Raw genomic sequence first — 21,964 nt, 5'->3', positions numbered from 1 at the left:
AAACTACCCCTAGATTGTGCGTGAGTGTAAATGAAACAACAAGCAATGGGAAACGCGCAAACATACACACACATTGCTACAACTGCGTACCAAAAGTAACATATTTTTAGCCCCTGTTCGGATTTCTCCCGACCCCAAAACAGAATCCCTCCGGCCCCGGTAAGGGTTTTGCAAATAAAATTGCATTTATTTATTTACGCCCGTGCCGCTTCTTGTTGTGAAGCACAGATGTGTAAACAAATTGTACATCTCGTGCGTTTACAAACTGGCTCGACTGCTATTTGCCCAACAGTGCGCACACCGATGCTCCCACTCCGAAACAATACACACACACCGAACTGTTCGCAAAAGGGCGGAGTTTAAGCTTGTGTACACCGCGCATCACGCACACGATGTTGAGTTGGTTTGAGGGAAAAACATTTCCTCACCCTGCTCAGTTCCTCTGGATGGCACGAGTTCGAATGTGAAGAATTCGTTCATTGCTCCAGAGCCCAAAAGGATACACGAAGGTCTCTCGCTCATCCTTTCCTGCATATCCTGTCCTGACTACCCTGGTGCTGCGAGAATGAAATTGACTTCTAGTCCTCCCACAACACCCCCTCACATTGCCCCTTCTGCTATGGCCCTGCCAGAGCTTCGTTCCTTTTGCCAACAGCCCAAACTGAGTGAAACGAAAAACAATCATTTTGCAGCCTCTAACAAGTAGCGAAAAAAGGACAAAACATGGACGAAATGAATTTTTCAATGCCAACTGACCTACGGCAGGAACTTTACCTGCTCCCTGCAAGGACCTCATGGCTTGCCAAACTTCCTTTTGCTGGCGTTGGTTACAACTTACCTGCGCCGTATGGGCAAAACGCCAGGCAAAATTCATCTGAAAAAAGGGGTTGTGCTTGGTCAAACCCCCTCGCGTTGCCAATTCCCATCCCTCTGCCAGGGGTAGTTTGCCCATGCGCATGCACCATCGATCGTCATCATCATCATCATCGTCGTCATGCTTTATGAACGAACCTTCGTAGCTTCCTGCGATTGGTAGAAAAGTCACCCCTAGCGCAGCAGTGGGTTTGAATGAATGTATGTGTGCGTGCGACCGTTTTCGGAAAGGTGTTGGTACGCTCGAACCCATTGGCCGACGGGCGCAGTATAAATGCGTCCGGGAGGGGAAGCTGTGCGTCAGAACAACTTCAGCTCGCCAACGTAAAACACACGCCGTACGCGCATCGCTCATGAATCGAGACCCTTCAGGCACGGTTGAGTTTTATTTGTTTCGAATACTCTCTCCATGTGTGGAAAGCAGACAGTTACGCGTTATGATTTCACGATTTGGTGAAGTGATTATCAAGTGAATGGTGTGTTGCATTACAGCCGATATCCTCAATAAACGACTCAAAGTGATCAGTGATCAGTACGCAATAGTCTCGATCAAGAAGCAAAAGCAAGAGACTTTAGTGATTGAAGGTGACACAACCAAACCGTGTGTATTGGAACCAAAGACGATCGTAACAGTGCGCAAAACTGATAAACCATACATCCATACAAAACCCCGTGTAACTTCGTGTAGTGCATGTGCAGTGTGCAACGAATGCTTTTTGATGGTCGTTGAAAGTATGGTTAAAATCGAGCCCACCATGATGAACGGTCAGACGATGTTCGGCGTGGCGCGGGCACCACTAAAGTCCAGCTTCTCTATTAACTCGATCCTGCCCGAAACGATGAAATCTTCACCGTCCCCGACGCCTTCGCCCACACTCCAGTCCTGCCCATCGCCGATCGGTTCCGAGGAGCAAGACCACGATCTCACCGATACGGAAAGTGATCTGGACGTAACGGGCACACCACCACCGATGGATTGCAGCAGTAAGGACAAATCAGACGAGACCGAGGGTGATGGGGCGAGCGGTAGCGGGAGTCCCTCCTCAAGCCCCGCCAAGGACGGTGAGAAGAAGGGCAACGAGAAACCGCCGTACAGCTACAATGCGCTGATCATGATGGCCATCCGGCAGAGTGCGGAAAAGCGGCTAACGCTCAACGGCATCTACGAGTACATCATGCGCAACTTCCCGTACTACCGCGACAACAAGCAGGGCTGGCAAAACTCGATCCGGCACAATCTTAGCCTTAACAAGTGTTTCGTGAAGGTGCCGCGTCATTACGATGACCCCGGCAAGGGCAACTACTGGATGTTGGACCCGTCGGCGGAGGATGTGTTTATTGGTGGATCGACTGGCAAATTGCGCCGTCGTTCGACAGCCGCCTCCCGCAGTCGATTGGCCGCCTTCAAGCGTTCGCTCGTGGGTCCTATGTTTCCCGCGCTCGGTTATCCCCAGTTCGGACAGTTCCTGTATCCTTCACACGCGGCACAAGCCCAGACGGCGCTGCTGGCCGCCCAGATGTATCGGTACTCACCGTACGCACCTAGCATGGCACCGAAACCACCGACTCTGCCACTGCCCTTGCCACTCGGGGCCGTCGGTTCCGGGTTCGGTATGGATCGGTTACTCGGTGCCGGTGCTGCAGCTGCAGCCGCGGCCGCCCAGATGCACCCCCAGTCCCCGATGGCCAACAGCCCGCAAGCTCAACAAGCCGAAATCTACCAAAGACTTCAGTACCATCAGCACCTGCTCCAGCAGCATGCAGCCGCCCAGCAAGCCGCAGCAGCCGCCCAAGCACATCACCAAGCGGCCGCCGCAGCCCATCATCAGCTACAGCAGCAGCATCAGCAGCACCAGCAGCAACTCAGTCCCACCGCCAGCGAAGGAACACATCCCGGTTCACCGCACCACCCTCACCAGCACCCGCAGCACTCGCCCCTCGGGTCGTTACCACCCCAGGGTTCACCCACCGGCCACGGGTCACCGACGGGACCCGGACCGATGATCTTCAAACCGATCACGCTTGTATCCCGCCAGAGCTAGGACACGCGGACCAGCTACGGGAACCCTTGAAGTGCAAGTGCAACATAAAACTCTAAAGGTGGCAAACGCCCGACCAGTGATAGTAGCAATTCGTTAGCTTTCGTTAAGACAACCCCGGGCGTAGTTATCGCCGATTGTTTATTATATTTTCTGTTTGACTGTGCTGTGACTTAATTGCGCTCGAGATGGCGGTAAAGATGGCGCGCGCGTCTAGTGGTGCAAGTTGTTTTAATGGTTTTTTGGTTTAGTTGGAATGAAACCGCACCAAGCTTAGGGAACTTTTTACCAAAAGTGTCCACAAGCCAGTAGTATCGCAGGACACGAACCGAGGAAAGTATTAGAACAATGTGTTAGGGCTTTTTACGAGTGTTTCACGCTCACCGGTGTGGAGATGTTCGAAGGGAACCGGAATTAGTTTCAGTTGTGTAAGATAGCAAGTGAATCGTTATTTTTAAGAGTTGTTGTAATAAGATGCATCCATTTCTGTACATATAGCGAATGTTAGAGAGATAAATTATAAAACGAAAAACCGAGATCGAGTCGAGAGATGTGGGAGTGGAAAAGTATGGAAAATATACCTAAAAAGTGCAGACTAACTGCACTTCGATCGCTAGCCCTTCTTTGCGGTTGCATGCGTGATCGCGGGAAGGTGTTAGTGTGAAAATTTAATCCTTTTGGCTTTATTTTATTTGTTTGGTACGTAGTGGAAGGAACAATCATTGAGAAAACGAGTTGCTCGAAACTGGAAAATACCGTCGGCTTTCATTTCACTCGGAAAAACCGATGGAAGGCCGTAGAATTGATTGATTACCGTTGCCCTTGTTACAGTTTGCTGATTTGACCCACATAACCATCACCGTACGCGTAAAAAGCCCTAAAACTGCGTGGGAAAATTGGCTGCCTCTTCACCCCAAAATGTCCCCCCTGTTGTTGTTAGGCTTATTCGCCTTTTTTCGTGTATGTTGCGTAGAATCAGAGGGTCGTTTCAGAACGTTGGAGTTGGAGGTGTTTTTTGTGCTAGCGTGTGCTAGAGGAGCATTGAGGCATAAACATTGAAGGGCGAACATTCTCGTTCCCGTTCCTACAAAACCGTATCCTTTGCTTGCCTTAATGCTTCTACTACAGCGTGTGTTAAATTGGGGGAAAAGAGTGTTCGTCCTTTTGCACTGCAAATTATCCTCCAGAGAGGTTTTATTTTTTTGTCATGTGACTACAGATCATTTTGTTCTTTCGTCATCCGGTTTCCCGAGAAGCTGGTACAACACCAGCGTCCGCGTTTTCCCTCCAACGCTTGCTTTTGTTCGGTTGATGCGTTATAATTCGTATCCGCAACCATGTGGAGCGTGATTATTTTGACAGGAAGCATACGCATCCCAATGCCGAACCTGGGGTGGAAATTGGAGAACGAGTGCAAATTTGAATTACCGTACAATCTGTTAAAGCAAAGCAACACTTCTTCCTGTAGATTTGTTGGTCTTTGTTGTTCCTGCTTAATTCGGTCCGGTTTTTACATGTTGCTTACCTTGCTGTTTTAACCACTATTTATTGCTGCTCTTGTGTTTGTTCTGTGTACTCGTCTCGGATATGCAGATTTTAATGGGATTTTGAACACATTTCACAGGTGTTTGCTGCAGGTTCTTGTTTCGGATGTAGTTTATGAGTTGAAACATTTGTGTTCTGTGTGTGTGTGAATAGAGCAACAATCAAATAGCATGGTTTGGTGGCAGTTCAATAGAGATTTGCGTCAAACAATAAATAAAGTCATTCTCACCTTGAGTTGTTCCCGTTCTGTACGAAAAAAAAACTGCATACAAGGCATTTGTTTAGTCATTTCCTGTAATTACGAATGCGATTGTTTTGTTCCTCAGTTAGCTTATTTGTTATTCATGTCCATAGCAACAAGAAAAATGAGTGTGAAAATTGTTTGTTGTGTTTGTAATGATTATCGAAATAGCTTAAAATTCAGATTAACTTATACATTTATGTAGTTTCAGAGATTTGGTTATTGTTGTGTCCTAGATTCAATTATAACTTATATCTTAATTAATTTGTTACCACGAATTAAAATAATGGTACTGAACGTATTTACGCAAACCTCTGCTTTTTTTCAATCCAGTAGCCTCACATAATTCAACGAAACATTCGTTCCATTTTTCGCACCGTTCCTCAGCCTTAGGTCTAAGGAGAACAGTAGAACGACGATAAACACAATTAGCGATGCCAACAACCTGTTCTAATTGCAGGATTCTTTCGATCAACTGGAGAGTCCTTTTTCGTCGATTTCTGTATTCCTTATTCGTCGATGAATTACGAAGATGATGATAATAATTATCACGAAAAAGGACGATCTTCGTGGGCATTGGAACAGGACTCAAACAGAGGAATGGATCGGGAGTTGGGATTAATACATTATTATACCTTTTGTTTTCGGTTCCTTTTTCCACTCTGTGTCGGAAGAGAAAAAAAAAAGATAAATCTCTACTTCCTGTCGCAAAACGATTTTGAAATTATTTTCTTTCTTATGTTTATGTGGACCGACTAGAGCTCAGTTTGAAATATTATGACATTCAACCATCATTGCTATAATTATCATTTAAGGAAGGAATTTTAAAACAAAAACCGATACACTTCCGGAAAAAAACACTCATTTGATTCTTTTTAAGCATGAAAAGGGTGCAGTTTACGTGAAAGAAGAAGATTTAGTGGGATTTAGTCCCCATATTTCTTAAGACAGCATAAGCAAGGTGGGAGGTGATCGATTATAATTCTCTGCCGCACGCTCACCAACCGGGGTTGAAATTAAGTTATTAATTTCGATGAACTACTTAATTACATTCCATTCTGTAGGAGTTTCTTACGGAAAGGTGCAGATGAAACGACCGTTATCTCAACGGATCGGTACCATAATTATGACATCAATATTGACATTTTAGTAATTCTCCCCAGGGTTCACTGTGTCTTTTTTGAGTTCTTTTCAAGAAGGAACATAAATCCTGTCGCGAAACGACTTAATTGAAAGAGAGCAACATGCTTCCCGCTCAGGTGGTTTCTTTTCGCCACACAAAACCTTGCTTTGATTGCAGTAATCTAAACAAAATGGCAACTGCCCGACAAAAGGCTAACTCGGTGTGTTTCGGTCCTAAAAATAGCCGGCAACGATCATCTTTAAACTCGGGGCGCTGAAACACCGGCTCCGATGTTTTAGACCGTCATTAGATGAATTTAAATTTATTGAATTGTTTTCATGCGAAAATATTATGATCCATCTGTGGCCGGCGATAAGCACGTGCTGCGTTACGCCACCGCCATGATGCCGATTGTGCCAAGATGATAAGCCCCCTGCTCTTTTGCGCTCCCCTTCACCCGCTCGGGATCGGCGCCGTGATACGGATTTGACCACAGCTGCTTTTCGCGTTCCCAGATTGATGTCTGTCGCTTGTTTTGTCGCAGTCTGCAGTTTTGTTTCGCAAGCGATAATTTGATGAGCCCGGATCATTTTTCAGCCACAGTCGCAGTGTTTTGCTTTATCCACAGTGCTGCTGCACTTGATCGTGGCGTCGTCATTTGTCGCAGCTGTCTGCCATCTGCATTCGAACGATAGATGATGTGACCGCTTTCGGAGCTGTTTCCCAATTTCGTTGCGCAAATAAAATGTTGTGCCAATTTTTTGTTTTTTTGTTTTTCGGGTACTGTTGCTAAATTTTATCTCTTGCCGGGTCAGATCGCACACACACCCGAAAACACTCAACGCACAGAACGCGGCTTTTCCGCGCCTAATTTATTTTGTATGCAAACAAACGAAGAAAGTGGACCGAACCCCTCCGGAGCCGTCATTATTCAATTTAGTCTCGTTCCATTCGGGCGGACGGGAACATGAAGGAAAATTTGACATTTGACGCAGTAAGCAGCAACAGCGACGTGTTACGGAGGGGATTGGATGAAGATGTGGACAGTTTACGTGCTCAATTCCTCGAGTAACTTGAGTCACTTCGGCAATCGTAAACAAACCACGCAGAAGCACTTAATCTGCTTTACAATTTTCTTATTAAAGCTGATCGTGGTGTGCACTTCTCGGCTCCGGAAGGCGTACAAACCATCGCTCACGGAGCATGGACCTCATTTAGTGGGCCTTTCTTGATGGGGCAAGACAATTGAAAAGAGTACACTCTTAAGGGATTCGTTGGGATTGGTTTTATTTCTTCACCTAGAACGGTGGACATGCCAAATCAGCTTGTTTATAATTTTTTTGGTTGAAAACAAAGCTAAAATTTCGTACCACACCTTTACTAGTGGAAATAATCCAAAAGATCTTAACCAGATGTTTGTCTGGACGCGTCCATATCCGACGTCACAGACGTACGCCTGAGACAAACGCGCGCTTCAATCACTAATTGAAACGGATGATTCTATTTCACGGTTCCGCACCACGCGTCTACATAAAACACAGTATCAGGGATAAAACAAAACGCACAAACAAAATCCACCCGACTCTTGATGCAATGCAAACGCAAACCCCTCCTACGCGAAGTCGCAGAAGGTTGATTGTGGCAATGCCACCGACCCGACGTCGGTGGTCAATGACGTGCAATGGGCCGATTAATGTTTAGAACGAAATCTAGCCTTTCTGAGCAGCTCCGGGATTTGGTAGATGGTGGCTGTGGCTTCCTGTTTTCTTCAAACGCATTTGTTTGTTTGTCGGGGGTTGAATCAATTTTGGCGAGTGTCCGCTGGACAGATACGCAAAGAAGGAAGACGTCTCTCATAATAATCGCTTAGTGAAGGGAGGAAATGAGAGCATGTTAATGTTGGAATCAGTTAAACGTTGAAGAAAATATGACGTAGATAAAACTATCACAATTCAACTGAAGTATGCTTACAGTTCCTATTTATTCATATATAATTGATATTTAATCACCACATTACTTACAATTCGTAAACACACTAATATAAAAACAAATAATTTTTCATTATATTTTAATTTTACATTATCTTCGGGTAGTAAAAAAGTATTGGTTGTGTTGCTGTATATCTCTGCTTGCTAAATTTTAATCTCAAATTAAGCTTCGATTCATAGTAAAACATAACACAATATAAGTAATTCGTAACTCAAAACTATTCGTTTCCAACGTACAAAACAAATCATTTCGTATTTCGTAAGATTTGTTGTGAGTACATTCATTTACAATATTAAATATTTTTACATTCTACTTTGCCATCAGCTCTTTTCATCTTCCTCTTGGGAAAGTGCAATATTTTTCAACAAATTCCTTCAGTCGAGTGGCCTCCGGTTGTGCATCGGAAAATGCTGGTCCTAAAATCCTCGTCTCACGACACTTCAACATTCCACCGCGACGTTCCGGCAGGCTCCCGTAGTGAGCTCCTAATTTGGATGGCGTTAAGAGGCGAGCACAGAATTTTTAATACAAAAATCAAAGAAATCGTGCTCACCACGACGGTGGTGATGAAAATGAAATGAACCCTCCCCTGGGTGTTCTTCCTACTTCGTAAGATTCGCGCGCAGCATCCTGCTGGGGGGGTGACTTACGGTAAGTGATACTTGAATCCTTCGATCCCGGCATCCTTTCCTGCGTGATGCCGATTTTCCCAAAGCAGGGAAACCGAGGCAGCAAATCGCACTGCGAGTGGTCTGTTTTATTCCCCGTGCAGTTTGTACGTTGCATTTGTGGTGACTGATGTGAACGGTGACTATGGTGTACACACATTCTCTTGGCACTTGTAAGTGACCTGCTGCGCTGAAACGTGGAGAGAAAATCACCCGCAGATTTGCAGTTCGAAAAGCGGAAGGGAAAGTGTCCGCTTGTTCTTTATAGTGGAATTTCAGTTGTGAAAATCCCTTCCCGGAAAGTGACGTGAGAAACGTGCCAATCAATGATCATCCTATTGGTGGTAGGTTTTTTTCTTGGAAACTATGTTCTAAAAGAAAAGTTTGTTCTGTTTTTTCCCTTCAGCATCTCAAGGTCCTTGTCACATGTATTTACGAGCTTCAACAAACCATTACTCCCTTAAATTTAACTGCTTTAGCGCTGATCAACTGCCACGCGACACCGACAACCGGTCATGTCTTATCGCTGACCTACTAATGCATTACTCTCCCACCGTCCATCATCGCCTAGTACCGTCGGCTGACGAACGCAACGTACACATTGCGGAGGACGTTGATGCGTAAATTGCAGTCGCGATTAATTTAAGGGGAATCCAAATGTGGCTATACAAAAAGATATATCCCCGCGGTAGCCGCGAGAAGATTATGTGACGATACCGTGAGCCACTGCAGCAGTGTGTTGAGTAAGAAAAAGGTCAAATTATTCAATTTAGCGACTGATTTGTGTAAGTTCACGTCGTACGTCACACAAGTCGACACGGTGGCAGAACGTGTGGGCCCCATCGTTTTGCCTGCGATTCTTGGCCGAGCTACTTACATATGTGTGTCCCACGGTGTTGACGGAAGTTTGGACGTATTGTTGGAGCATTACGCTCCCGGGCCCAATTCAAACACAACACGCAGATAGCACAGGAAACGTTCAAGACGGTCACCAATCAATTCCTTCCGTCTTAAAGATCACTGCCAAAAGTGCGTTCCCACACAGAAATTGACAGATTCGACAGATCCGGACGATGCACATTTGCTCCATTTGGCGCAAAGCAGCGCGCGCTGATTGTGGTGGCAGTTTTCGGAGGGTTCTGTCTGCAACCACAAATAAGGAAACTCCAAGGTTAAATGGAGCGGTTCCTGCTGTTTGCTTTTTCTTCTCGTAGACAGGAAGCCGCTTATGCAAATGAATGTCATAATTGAGGCGTGTTGCAATATTCCAACGATGCCCACAAACACGAAGCTTATTCGTGAAGAAAGGCAATGTAAGAAGTGCGTGAGTGCTGCCTGACATTCGAGAGCAGCGCTCGAGAAAGTCTAGAACGGGCATGGTCGGGAGGATTAATTGTGATGTATATTGTTGTGCCATGGTCGGATGTCTTCTGCCTAAAACTCGGGTGGAAACTTTTGATTAAGCGAGATTCGGGGGGGGGGTTTTCTACAGATGAGTTTGATTTGCTTGTGAAAAGTGAGCAAGTAGCTCAGAGACGCAATTGAGCTCTCGGCGGAGGAATAAGTTCGGAGCTGCAGGACGTTCTTCCAAAACGAAATGACTCTTAATCTAGATTGAACGCATTCATACATTAATTCTCCAATTGTTGATGCAAGTTGTTGTGTTGATTGAGAAGATGCCCACCAGGAAGATGATACCGCAGAAAACTGCCAAAAAGACAACGATAAACATCCGGTATCTGTAATGAGATTTGAATGGCTAAGTCTCTCAGTTAAATAATTGACTTCTTCACAATTTCTAATGTATTGTAATTAAGGAAATAAATTTAAAACTTATGCACATTACTGTAGATGGTATAAATGGAAAGAATAGAGACAACTACTGTTGTGCTTAAAGAATTTTTTAGAGGAGTCATTCATATCAACCTTTCGTGAAGAGTCGTCTGAAAATTAATGAATCTGTTTGTCTTACTAATTGAATCAACGCCTAACACGTTGGGCGAAGATTACAGAAAATAAGTCAGGAAAATGCATTAAGAAATTGTAACCGATCTATTATATCCACAAACTGATATTAAAGATTAATACAATAAAATGCAGAATATGATTGTCAAGAACGTCATGATCGTTAAAGATTTTTTTCGACTATAGCTAATTGGTCAAATAAGAAAAATGAATTGTCAAACAATTCCCTCCTCGAGCTACACCTTGTTGTCAGCTCGATTGTTGTTGGAGAACGCCCGTTTCTATCATCCGCTAGCAAAAATAGGAAAACATCTGATGTTTTAACTACCTCCCCTGAACATCTCCCTAACATGGAACTTTCTTTATTGTTATACCGCAGTATAAGAATTGGCGCGCGAATTCATCAATTGACTTGTGTTTGCTGTTTTTTTTTTGTTTCTTTCATCAATCTTTATTTGCAATCAAATCGACCAAACCGACCCCCAAGAATGCCTTGGGTAAGTTTCCGGAAAGTGATCTGGAAAAAGCCGTCCCTTTTGGCATTTAATTTACAACCACAACCGCGTACAATCGAGTACTGAAATCCGAAATGAATCCTCGTAAACAATGGACAATTGATTTAAAAAAAAAAAACACTTCGCAACGGCTACGGCCACAGAACGGTTAAGAACATGGGCACCACCGTCCTTCGTACAGCTTGGCCGGTTCGTCCTTTCTGGAGACGATCGGGAGGGTTCGCTCGTTTTACTTGCCAATTTTGCTTTGAGCCTGGGAACGAATGAAGAGGACGATTAATTTAGCTTCCACACGTCAAATTTAAATCGCCCAGCGATCGCTTGCTTCTTCTATTTTTAAAGGACCTTTACTGAGAAATTGGATAGCACAGCTCATTGCGAGTGATTTAAGTGTTCGAATGCAATACGGGATGAGGCCCAACAACGCACCACAAGACGACGCTTGCCGCTTTAAGTGTGTTTCCCCATGGGGTGGCGTATTACGAGAGGCTATTCAATTTTTTCATGATGAAAAACAATGATCAATTAGTTAACAAACATTTGCCATAGTTTTTTAAAACCTCTAAAACACGAGGCTGGATTGGAAAATCAACAGCCTCCGTTTGCCGTGTGAAAGTTTGCCATGTAGGGAAAGAAAACAATTCAACAATTAGAATAGCAATTGCACTTTGATGCATTGGCTGCATTTTAAAACAAACTTATCGCGCTCTCTCTCTTCTTTTTTCTCTCTTTTTTCACTCGCTCGATCGCTTTCTCACATGAACGATCCAAAACACCAACGACGTCACGTCCACATGTCAGTGATTTCCGAGTCTCGTTCTACTTCCATTCTCCCGCGGAGGTTGCTTACAAGATCAAACAACCCCAAAACCACAAACGGCCGCTAATCCATGGGGTGTGTACCGGGTTGTAACATCAACCTTGCCGTGCCTTTTACCGCGCCGATAACGCATCTTCCCGTCCCGTGTGCCGGATCCTGGCCGGATAACGAAAAAGGGGGCGTCTTATTTATGTTTCAAAACGCCGGCAAGTGTATTTTGCAGTGTTTAACGTTCTGCTCGACATGGAAGCGCGGCATGTTTGCTTCTCCTAGATCGATCTTCGAGTATTTCCCCCTTTCCACATCACCCCATCGTCTCGCTCCATCGAGCAGACAAGACGCTCGAAGTAACATTTCGTTCGCGATCACGGATCGAAATCAATCTGAAGTACGAGCGCGCTATCGAAACCACCATTCCCAGCGTTCGGTGAGCGTACGAGTGAGTCAGCAGCTTCCTTTGACGGGGTTGATGTGTGGCACAGCTCGGTCGGGGGTTCAACGTTTTGAGCCGGGAGAGGTTAATGCCGACTACTAACTACCTTACCGACACCCTTTCACTCGGTGGTTTTGGAAGGGGCCTGAAGAGTGGAAAGGCAATGAAAAGGGTACACTCCGATCGAGTGTACGCATAAACAATTCCAGACGATGGTGATCAAGATTGACATCAATATTTATTGATCGGTCAGTCTTCTTTTGGGTAAGCGCAAAACTGGACGAATCATTAAATAGCCGTTCTAATATAGCCTCAAATACGAATATTGAGTTATTGAAGCATTGAAAGAATTTTAAATCATTTAATTAAAATGTGTAACCAATAATAAATTAAATAAATATAAATAACGTATAATTCAAAAACACAATTAAACTAATCGTTGTTCATGTAAGAAAATTTATAATCTCCAAATGAGATAGCAATAATCATATCATATCCGAACATGTTTTAAGCTTTAATGCTTTCCTAACAGAAGCAAACACTTGTCATCTTGCACCTGGCGAAAAGCATCGTTAGCCAACTCGCCGCGCACATCGAAGACATTTAAGCTTGCCCTTTGCGTACAACATCAAAGCAAAAACAAAGCCTCCCCCACTGAAACTCCGATCGAAATTCATGTATATTTCACCTCAGTGTGGTTTGCTTCTGCCATTCTGCTGAGCGTCCCCGAACAACCGATCCGAGCTGCTTCGTGCCCTTTTACGCACCCGGGGTTTCGATCCGTCCGGCCAATCGTTCGCAGTTTAGATTAATTGATATCAGATCAAAAGATGAAAATGAGAAATTAATCTTGCGGGATCGCAGGAGCCAAATAAAAACAAACCCGATAAGTACGAGGCCGTTGGCGCACCAGGGCCGTCTCTTGTGAGCAGATTACGTACATCGATACAGGCGGGCGTTTTGAGTTTGAGGTCGAGTGGCACCAGGGGGTTTTGGGCAATGATTTGAAAATGAACAAGTTTCGCGTCACTACTGGTTGGTTTCTCTTCGTTTTTTTGCGGATTCGCTTCATTCTGATCACGACAAAACCAACCCCGCGGAGGTCCCACTCGCCGGTGGGAACTGAAAACGGAGAAAGAAAATCCTGCTAATCCCTGGGGAAAAAGAAAGAGAGAAGTGAAACTAAATATCGAGTGAAATGTTGAGAAGATGTTACATTTATGTCTACCAAATATCAATTTCCGGGAAGCGGACGCACCCGGGTGCGGAATAATGCATACAAATGCTACAAACTGGCACGCAAATTTCTTCGAGGCAAACGGAGTGGATTCCCATTTGAAGAAGCCGCCACAAGCTTGCTTTCATCTCGGAGCAGCGTTAGCTCTGACGACGCTTTGATTTTCGATTTCATTTCATTTGTCGATCGATTCGTATCTCGATCGCGCGCCGCCATCGGTTAAGTGGCTCCGGGGGAGACGGTGAGTGATGCTTTCATGCCGAACGGTGAGCAAATATCTCGAAATTTGCCTGCTTTTCGTCCACCCGTGCATACAATCACACAATCGTCAGTTTGTGAATTAATTTTTAATCTTATATCGATTCGATCGTGGATGCTTTTTGAGGCTTTTGGTCGAGAATAGAATGCATGTCCGGGTGTTACATATTGCGTTTCGGCGTTTTGTTTTCAGTAGCATGACGAGAAATTTTTCAGATAAAGGTTCTTGAACGTTCAAAGTAATCTCTTTCAAGTAATCTTTCATTACGTTTTTATCAGTAAATAAATTGTTGCGAAACATATGTACTTCACAAGCATTCTGTTTTGATGTTTGGTTCAATTTATTATTTCATTGTAACCACATTCATATAAACAAAGCTTCAATTAAAACAACCCTTTTTGTTCTACGGTAAACGGTAAGGTACGGTAAGTAAAAAAACACGAGTCCAATTCCTGATGACAGTAAAGTAATAACTATGACTGGTAATGAATAATTTCAACCGATCAATAAATGTGTTGTAAGGGTAGGAAAAACATTTTTCCGCCCAATTCAACTCCATGCGACAAGCTGTGACCGTTTGAGCCATCAAACTAGGACATCAAACACCACTAGGCCGACTTCTTTTCCCCTCCCCCCATAAGTCGATCTAGTGTGTGGAATCTTCAACCTGACTGTCCCACGATCAACGACCATTCAAGTGGGAACGAAATTATATCCTTCACCCACACACACACACATACACACAACTGTATTGTATACTTGGAGGGTGAATAAAGAAGCATACAAACAGTAGCAATACAAAACATTCACGACCCATCGGAAGGAACCGTAAAACAGGACACGTCACGACCACCTCCGCCTCTGTTTGATAACAAAATATTAACGAAGTCATGTAATTACGGTCTAATCATACGGCTAAATTGATTGTTCGTTTGCTACCTTCACTGTGTCCCCCGTTTCGATAGCACCCAGCTGATGACCGGTAGTTAGGAAGAAGAGCGACCGATATTAAATATTTACGCACAGCTTTGGCGTCTTCCAGCGATGGAAACCTTGTTGTTTTGCGTCCTCGACTCATGTCCTTTTGCCGTTGTGTATGTAAATATTTTTTCAAACAATCATTCATCCCCTTCCGGGACGGGTAGTGGTATCATAATTGGTGGGAATCAATGCAGATGTTTGCTTTACCGCACGGTACATTCGATTGACTTTCCGGTCGTGCTTAATTTATTATGAGGAACTTTATTTCTCGAAATAATGAACTGTTTAAGTTCTGCTTTTGAATGTGTTGAAAAAATTTCGATGCTAAATTTACATATTTTTTAAAACTCCACTTACATCCTACTCAAGGTTCGAGATTGAACACATTTCGATACGTGCTCCCGGTTTTCCGATTTTCCACGACGATTGTTTATTTCGCCCCAGGACACCGGGATCGATCTGTTCGATTCAAGTGCCCCCCCCTAATACCCAAACTTTGATCGATCATGCGATATCACTCGACCGTCTCGCGTGCTCAGAAGCTTCTAGTCTTGCGTGGTTTCCTTCGTGCTGGTGCCGCTTTCGAAACGAAAATTACATTTCACACCACGCGAGCCATTTCACACCTCGGTAAGGCTAGTTCCCGATGGCCGGCAGGCAAAACCACCGATCTGGAAACGGGATGTATTTTTATTTACTTTTCATGTACAAATTGAAATCCTAGTGGTCAGCATGCCGGGCGAACGATAAATCATCGTGCACTCGGCACAACATGACGCACGCGGGAGCAAACGCAAATCAGGGTCAGTGCTAAACCACGATCGTGTCCAATCGACCGTACCCACCGTGCTACGGTCGACCATCTGTGCCCTTAAAGCTGCTCGAGTGAAATGCGTGAAAAAATAGATTGTTTCCTATCAACCATCGGGGATCGAGCAGATTATTTGCCGTTAGAATCGATTAACTCTTCCTCCATATGGTTATTTTCCATCCCAGCTTAGAGCTCCGCTTAGGAACTAAAATTAAGACAGCATCCTCTTCCTAGAATGGGTGCATTTTCAGCGGCATCTTTGAACGTAGCAATCAAACTTTGTTCCCCATTCCGGGTGGTTTGTCCTTCAAATCGTGGAGACATCCCAAAAATCTTTCCGTTTGGGATCATAGACAAGCTTCGTGCACGTGACAAAAACTTGTGGATCCTAGATCAGTTGATAACGGTAATAGTAAGCGGCAACTGTCATAGATCGATCGTCCGGGACCGCCCATTAAATTAAGGGAAAACACACTCAAACATAAGCAATTACCCAAATGAGGGCAAGCATTTAAAGTCTGGCCTGGTTGTAGATCTTGTTATAGACTGGTCCCAGTAACTCGATACTTATCCATCATCCTTACATCGATTTTGGACCATGGTTCGATCGCCGGTCAGTCCCGCCTGGACGTCTGTCAATCCGTTCCAGCTCAGAAGTTCTAGCTCGAAACAAAAAAACAAACAAAGATTCAATATCACCGGACAAGATGCCCCCAAAAACGGATCTAGTTTGGGGTGGATTCTAGGATGTCCGCTAGATCCTAGTGTTCCTTTACGAGATAGAAAAAAAAACGGAGATGGCATGCGCTACCCACCCAAAAACGTATCCAATTTCTACGCCGGTGTCTAGTTCATCCTTTCGTGACAGCTCGCAGGAGTCCAAAATTTCGGGCACGTGATGTAGGTACATCCGATCGATCTTTGCTAGCTTGAAAATGTCTTAAAATTTTCTCAACAATCAAGCGGAATCGGCAAACAGCGACACTGTACTTTCGCCCAATCAAGGAAAGTAACTTTCTTTTCTTCAAACGCTGATCCAAAAACTGATGCCATAATTAATCACCCACCTCCACCTAAAGTGAGTGATCAAACGGTTTGCCGGCATCACAACCCTTACCAGCAGAGCGGGACAGTGGTTCCTGGGGTTACACATTCCACGTTACAACGCATCGAAATGTTGGCTGGGAAGGTTCGGAAAAAGCACCCGGTTGAAAACATTCTTCACTGGACATTATAAATCATATCGATGTATGATGGGAATTTGGATGATTCCTTCATTAGATGCAAAACATGATTGAAAACAAATTGGAAATGTAAGCTTTTATGTCAGTACCATTCAAACATTTAAAGCCTTTTTCTTGATCTAAATATATCTAAAAAATTTAATTAAAATACCTATGCCAGTAGTATATCAACAGTAGTTGCCATTATTACAACTACTTCAATGGAACTTCCTGTACCACTTCTAGCTTAGTACCTAACGAACCAAACCGGAGGCTCTTTAAAGCCAGCTGCAATAGCTGCTGGCCAGCAAAGTGTAAATCACAAGCAAATAAAACAATACTAGACCACAACACAAGTCAACAATTACTCAATTACTCTATTGACATTCTGACCTTCAATGTGTTTGATCGGATCACTACCCAAAACCACCCACCAGCCTCCTCGCGTGTGCCTGCCGATCTATAAGTCTATCGCGTAACGAATGTTGCCCAACAGAAAGCCAAAGCTCCCAAACACTCTCATCTCGGTGTGCCAGTGTGTTCGCTTGGCGTTGGGACACTTCTAGTTCAAATTCCTATTCTGCACCGTACAGTACAATTAAATTTAATTAATCCACCCCTTACCTCACCAAAACGTTCCCCGACGACCATCTTATTCGCACACAGACTCGCTCACAGTAGTTGACATAGGAGATAGCTTCCTGAGGGTGGAATGCGCCACGGTACGGGGTATCAACTCGGCCGATTCTGCTGGACCATTATCAATCTCGTTGATGTACGGCATTTACTCGGCCGCTCGGGCATGCAGGGACCGGAACGACCTACTCACTCACACACAACCCAGCAGAGTGTCAAGACACACGGTGAAGTGGTCTCGACGCACCACAAAATGTGCCTTACCGTGCGAAGCATCTTCGCCGTCATCATCGCCGTTGACCGGGCACCGTCGGTGATCGTCGGTCCAGAATTAGTCCACAATTGAAACCCACGTACAACAGGCTGATTGAGTTAAGGGTCAAGTGGTAAATATTTTGACCTCAGAATCATTAGAATCAAACGCGGCAAAGGCGGTTGCGGTAGATGGGCCGCTATACAGATGCACTGTCCACTCGGCCGGTCGCCGCACCAGCATAATCATTCCTTTCAACCGATCCGTCAAGATGCGGGGCCCCGTGATGAATGATAGAACAGTCGGGTAGTACCATTCGCCACTGATCAGATTCTTTGCGGTACCCCGAATGTGTTAGTCGGTCAATGGAAATTCAATTAGGTGATTGTTGTGGCCAAAATAGCTGTGATCATTGCCTGTAATGGACGCAGCCTGTATGGTTCGGCAATGTCGCCAAGGGTTCGAATGTCAGTGATTCGATTTGGTCCAGCTGAGGTTACTGCGGATAACTGGGAACCAAAATCACGGGGTGATATTAGTTTTATTGAACTCGTTCCACCGTTTCTTATTTTATTCCAAATTTAATCTAATTTAATTAGGAGTCCGTAAATCCAACTTGAACCAATAAATATTGGTATTATTAGTATTAGAACTTTTTTAAGCTGCTAAATAAATTACATATTATCTATGTACCAACTCTCTTATTTTAATTTCTTATTTATGTATTGATAATTGCTGTATTGATATCCGATGTCTTGATGTATTAGTATAATTGATTAACCCAAGGGCTGAATAATAATTTTATTATTTAACACAATTTGAGACTCAATACCCATTCGAGTTATACTTGCATCTTATTTTTATTATTTGCCACTTTAATTTTCTCAGTTTTATTGATCAGTGATTAAAATTATCATACATATTTAATTATATTAGCTGCAGTGACTTAATTATACAGTCAAACTATCCAATTATCAATCCGAAACGGTTCTATTTTGCTTCTCACATCACAAACACAGAAGGGACAAAATCAGACAATTAAAATAAAACAAGAAAGTGTCTTTCCGCTTCCAGTGAGTGATTTTACATCTGTTTGTACCTCTTGACTTAATAAAAAGAAGAAACACCCTCATACGCATGTCCTGCCCTTCATGCGAGCGATCAAGCAACCGTGGAATGATTACTACACGATCAACAAATTACAAACATAAACAAAGTATCATCTTTTGGCCTGCTGCGTGCCATGGAATTTATCATCATCATCATACACAGTTTCCGCCGGTTTTTATTGCAATGCCAACTGTCACTGCACAGCCGAACCCCGTGCCTGTGATCAGCCATGTGTGCTGGTGCGTGCGTTTAACGCGAAAGTTTTAACAGATTCACGCCTTACGCACATCGTACCGGATGTGGTGCACCGACCGAGGTGAGATAGGTAGTGTGTTAGCAAAAACAACAAAAAACACCAAAGAAATAACTCCCTAATCCCATAAATTTATGACATGTTTATGGGCTAGAAGTTATGAAATTCAGATCGTACTAAGGTTTATTTATAAGCTTTATTGGTTTGTGTACGTTTTAACGTTTGGTTTTCGCTGCCCAGCTGGCCCGCGAGGATGCGCTCCAAAGCTTATACGTAAACACAAAGTAATACGTTTCTCACCAAACATTTTAGCGACGACGTGGAACAAGCGCTTTTGCTTTTGGAAACTAACTTAAATCAAACTTTCATGAGCCGTAAAACAAGTGCTATTGTACCGTAACACGTGCCCTCGCACAGTACGGCAAGGTCGGGACGGTGTTTTAGGATGTTGTTACCACGGAAAGTAAATATAGCTGTGTTTGTACTTGGCTGCCCGATTTGCCACAAATAAAACCACAGCAAATTGATTGAAGTTCCAAAGAGGTATTTTGGAACTACCACACTTTCCGATTGTAATTTATTGCAAACATTTGCTGGTAACCGTGGCTGTGGTTTGGTTTTATACTATCTGCAGTCACATAAGCAATTCAATTCGCTTGCAATACCGAACGGAATAATCCTGCTGCAAACATCAACGACATCTTTCATCGCGATCATGTCATCCCCAATGGTGATTGGATTGGATCGGGTTGATCGAATTAATAAATTTACCATCCAACAGCAAGCACTCGGGCTGACAGTTGCATCGCTACCAATGCTCCCATCCCAGCACACGATCGGAAGAAACTCGAGACGCAAATGCGAGAGATCGAAAATCTCTTCCTCCTGTCGAACTGCTGTCACCCCAAAAGCCGGTGAGCAACCGAAGCAAAATGTAAACACAAAATCCTCAAACCTGTCCGCTCGGGTGGAGGAACACCGATCGATGTCCTCGTACCGATCGGCGGTAGTGATGGTAAAACCGGGAAGAAGGATCATCAAGGCGACGTCTTTTAGCTTCGTACCGAAACAAATTAAAGTCGAAGAAAAGAAACAATTAGATCCATCAAATCCAACCGCTATCTACACCCGCCCTTTGTGTGCTTATCTGCATTACATGCAACGCCCCAACCATCTGCTCTGATATTTGTTTGCTGGTTTTTATCAAAGGCACTCCAATCCGACAGGAACATTCGACCTAAACGAGAGGACGCATACAGATCGGACAGGAGGGAAACATACGGTAAGAGAGCGCACACAGGGTATGTCAGGCGGAATTAAGTCGAATTATAATCCACTCAATTTGAGAAACAGATTAAATTGCTACGGCAAGTCAGACCATTTCAGACGATCCCGTGACGATCAACCGAAGATCGATTCCAGCAAAGGACGGGAGCCAACCAACAAACCAACGGCCCGGCGAGGGATTTCTCCTTAAACGAAAGGGATGAAAAATATCCCCCCAACATGTCCATGATGCGAGCTGTATGGTACGAAACTGGGGAGAATGAGCGAATGGGTGGTTAGTGGAGAAGCTTATCACGAAACAAAAATGTCAACATAAATATTTGAATGTCCCTCGGAGGGACTCGTGTTCATGACATATTTTAGTATAAATAATAGATTACCGATACAGCGATCGCGGCTCCGAAACCGAAGCGATATCGATCGACGATGAACGAAAACAGAGTGCCGAACGCGATACGCGAGGGGTCTGAAAGAACGGAAGGGCGTTGGGGCCAGTAGGGTAGGTAAGTGTGACGGGCGGCAAATCCGCCTTTGATGCCCGGTGAGACGGAATGAGATTCTTCTTGCTGTGTGCTTCCTTTTTATCGCACCGGTTTTAAGCCAACCCCTAGTAGAGGCACGATATCGGATTTATTGATGGTGTTTGCCGCGGCATTTCTGAGCACTGGTTCAACGGCAGACAAGCAGTTAAGCAACATGATGATGTTTCTGATGCTTTTGATTATCGACATAGACGGAGTTAGTGAGTTCGATGAAGGTGATAAGGGATATTTGAATATTTTAAAAAGCATGATTGCAAAACGCGATGGAGCGTTGACCTAGGTTGGTACAATTTTACAATGATTTAATCATAAAGAAGGTAAAACCAACTTCATTAATGTCTAAATACGCTTTCAGCAGTGAGGAATTTAGTAGATATTAATATTATGACATTTATAAACTGTCAATCTTGTTTGACAGTTTCAAAGAGCTCCATCTGTCGGATGATACAGGAACATTCTAACAGATGCGTATTCAAGTAAATTTTTATGAAGAAAATTTACAAATGTTTCCATTAGGTCTACTATTTCATAATCTTCTATGTTTGAGTATGAGATTCGCTTAATTAAAGCATGAGACAGCAGCAGGATCCGGTATATTTAAAATTGTCATTTAATCGTTCCCTGGAATTTCACACCCAGCAACAAAATGACTTCACTACCGAAAAATCAGCTCATAAAACGCAATGTGGCTTCAGCCGTACGAAAGGAAGGCAACTCCATCATAAAGAAAAACAAAACCACCTCATTCGCATACACATTATCGGTAGTCGCAACCGAAAGCAGTTCGAAAATGTAATCTCATTATACTGAACAACCATTTAATAACAAATTTCCATAAATAACTCGTCCGAAACACCGGCCACAGTATCGCTGGATCCGTTTCAGTGAAGATGTCACATCCAGCGGAAAAACCGATTGCATCCGTAGGCGCTTCGTGGCTGTGTTGGACACCACGTCCAACCGGTGGATGCATTTCGGCAAAACGTTGCTTTGAACATCGGTGTCACAGTTTCGGAATTAATTTGTCTCCTTTCTGGTTGTTTGTGTACGCGTAGCTGGGTCCAGTTCAAACACTTCACCGCGCGCCTGTTAGTGAACAAATAAACGGAAAATGGAATAAATACGGAAAACAGCCGGAGCCGAGCTTAAAATACGCGAACC

At 44.0% G+C, this 21,964-nt stretch overlaps 1 protein-coding gene across 1 annotated transcript; it reads left to right on the top strand.

Moving 5' to 3' along the window:
• Positions 1–1,592: 1,592 nt before the first annotated feature.
• LOC128716301 (fork head domain transcription factor slp2-like) lies at positions 1,593–2,915 on the top strand. The gene has a single exon (XM_053811222.1). The coding sequence runs from the start codon at positions 1,593–1,595 to the stop codon at positions 2,913–2,915; it is 1,323 nt and encodes a 440-aa protein (XP_053667197.1).
• The last annotated feature ends 19,049 nt before the right edge of the window (positions 2,916–21,964 follow it).

This window comes from Anopheles marshallii, chromosome 3 (assembly GCF_943734725.1).
Source record: "Anopheles marshallii chromosome 3, idAnoMarsDA_429_01, whole genome shotgun sequence".
NCBI classification, from domain to species: Eukaryota; Metazoa; Arthropoda; class Insecta; order Diptera; family Culicidae; genus Anopheles; species Anopheles marshallii.
The sequence above is the reverse complement of the archived record's forward strand: the minus strand, read 5'-3'. Positions and strand labels throughout refer to the sequence as shown.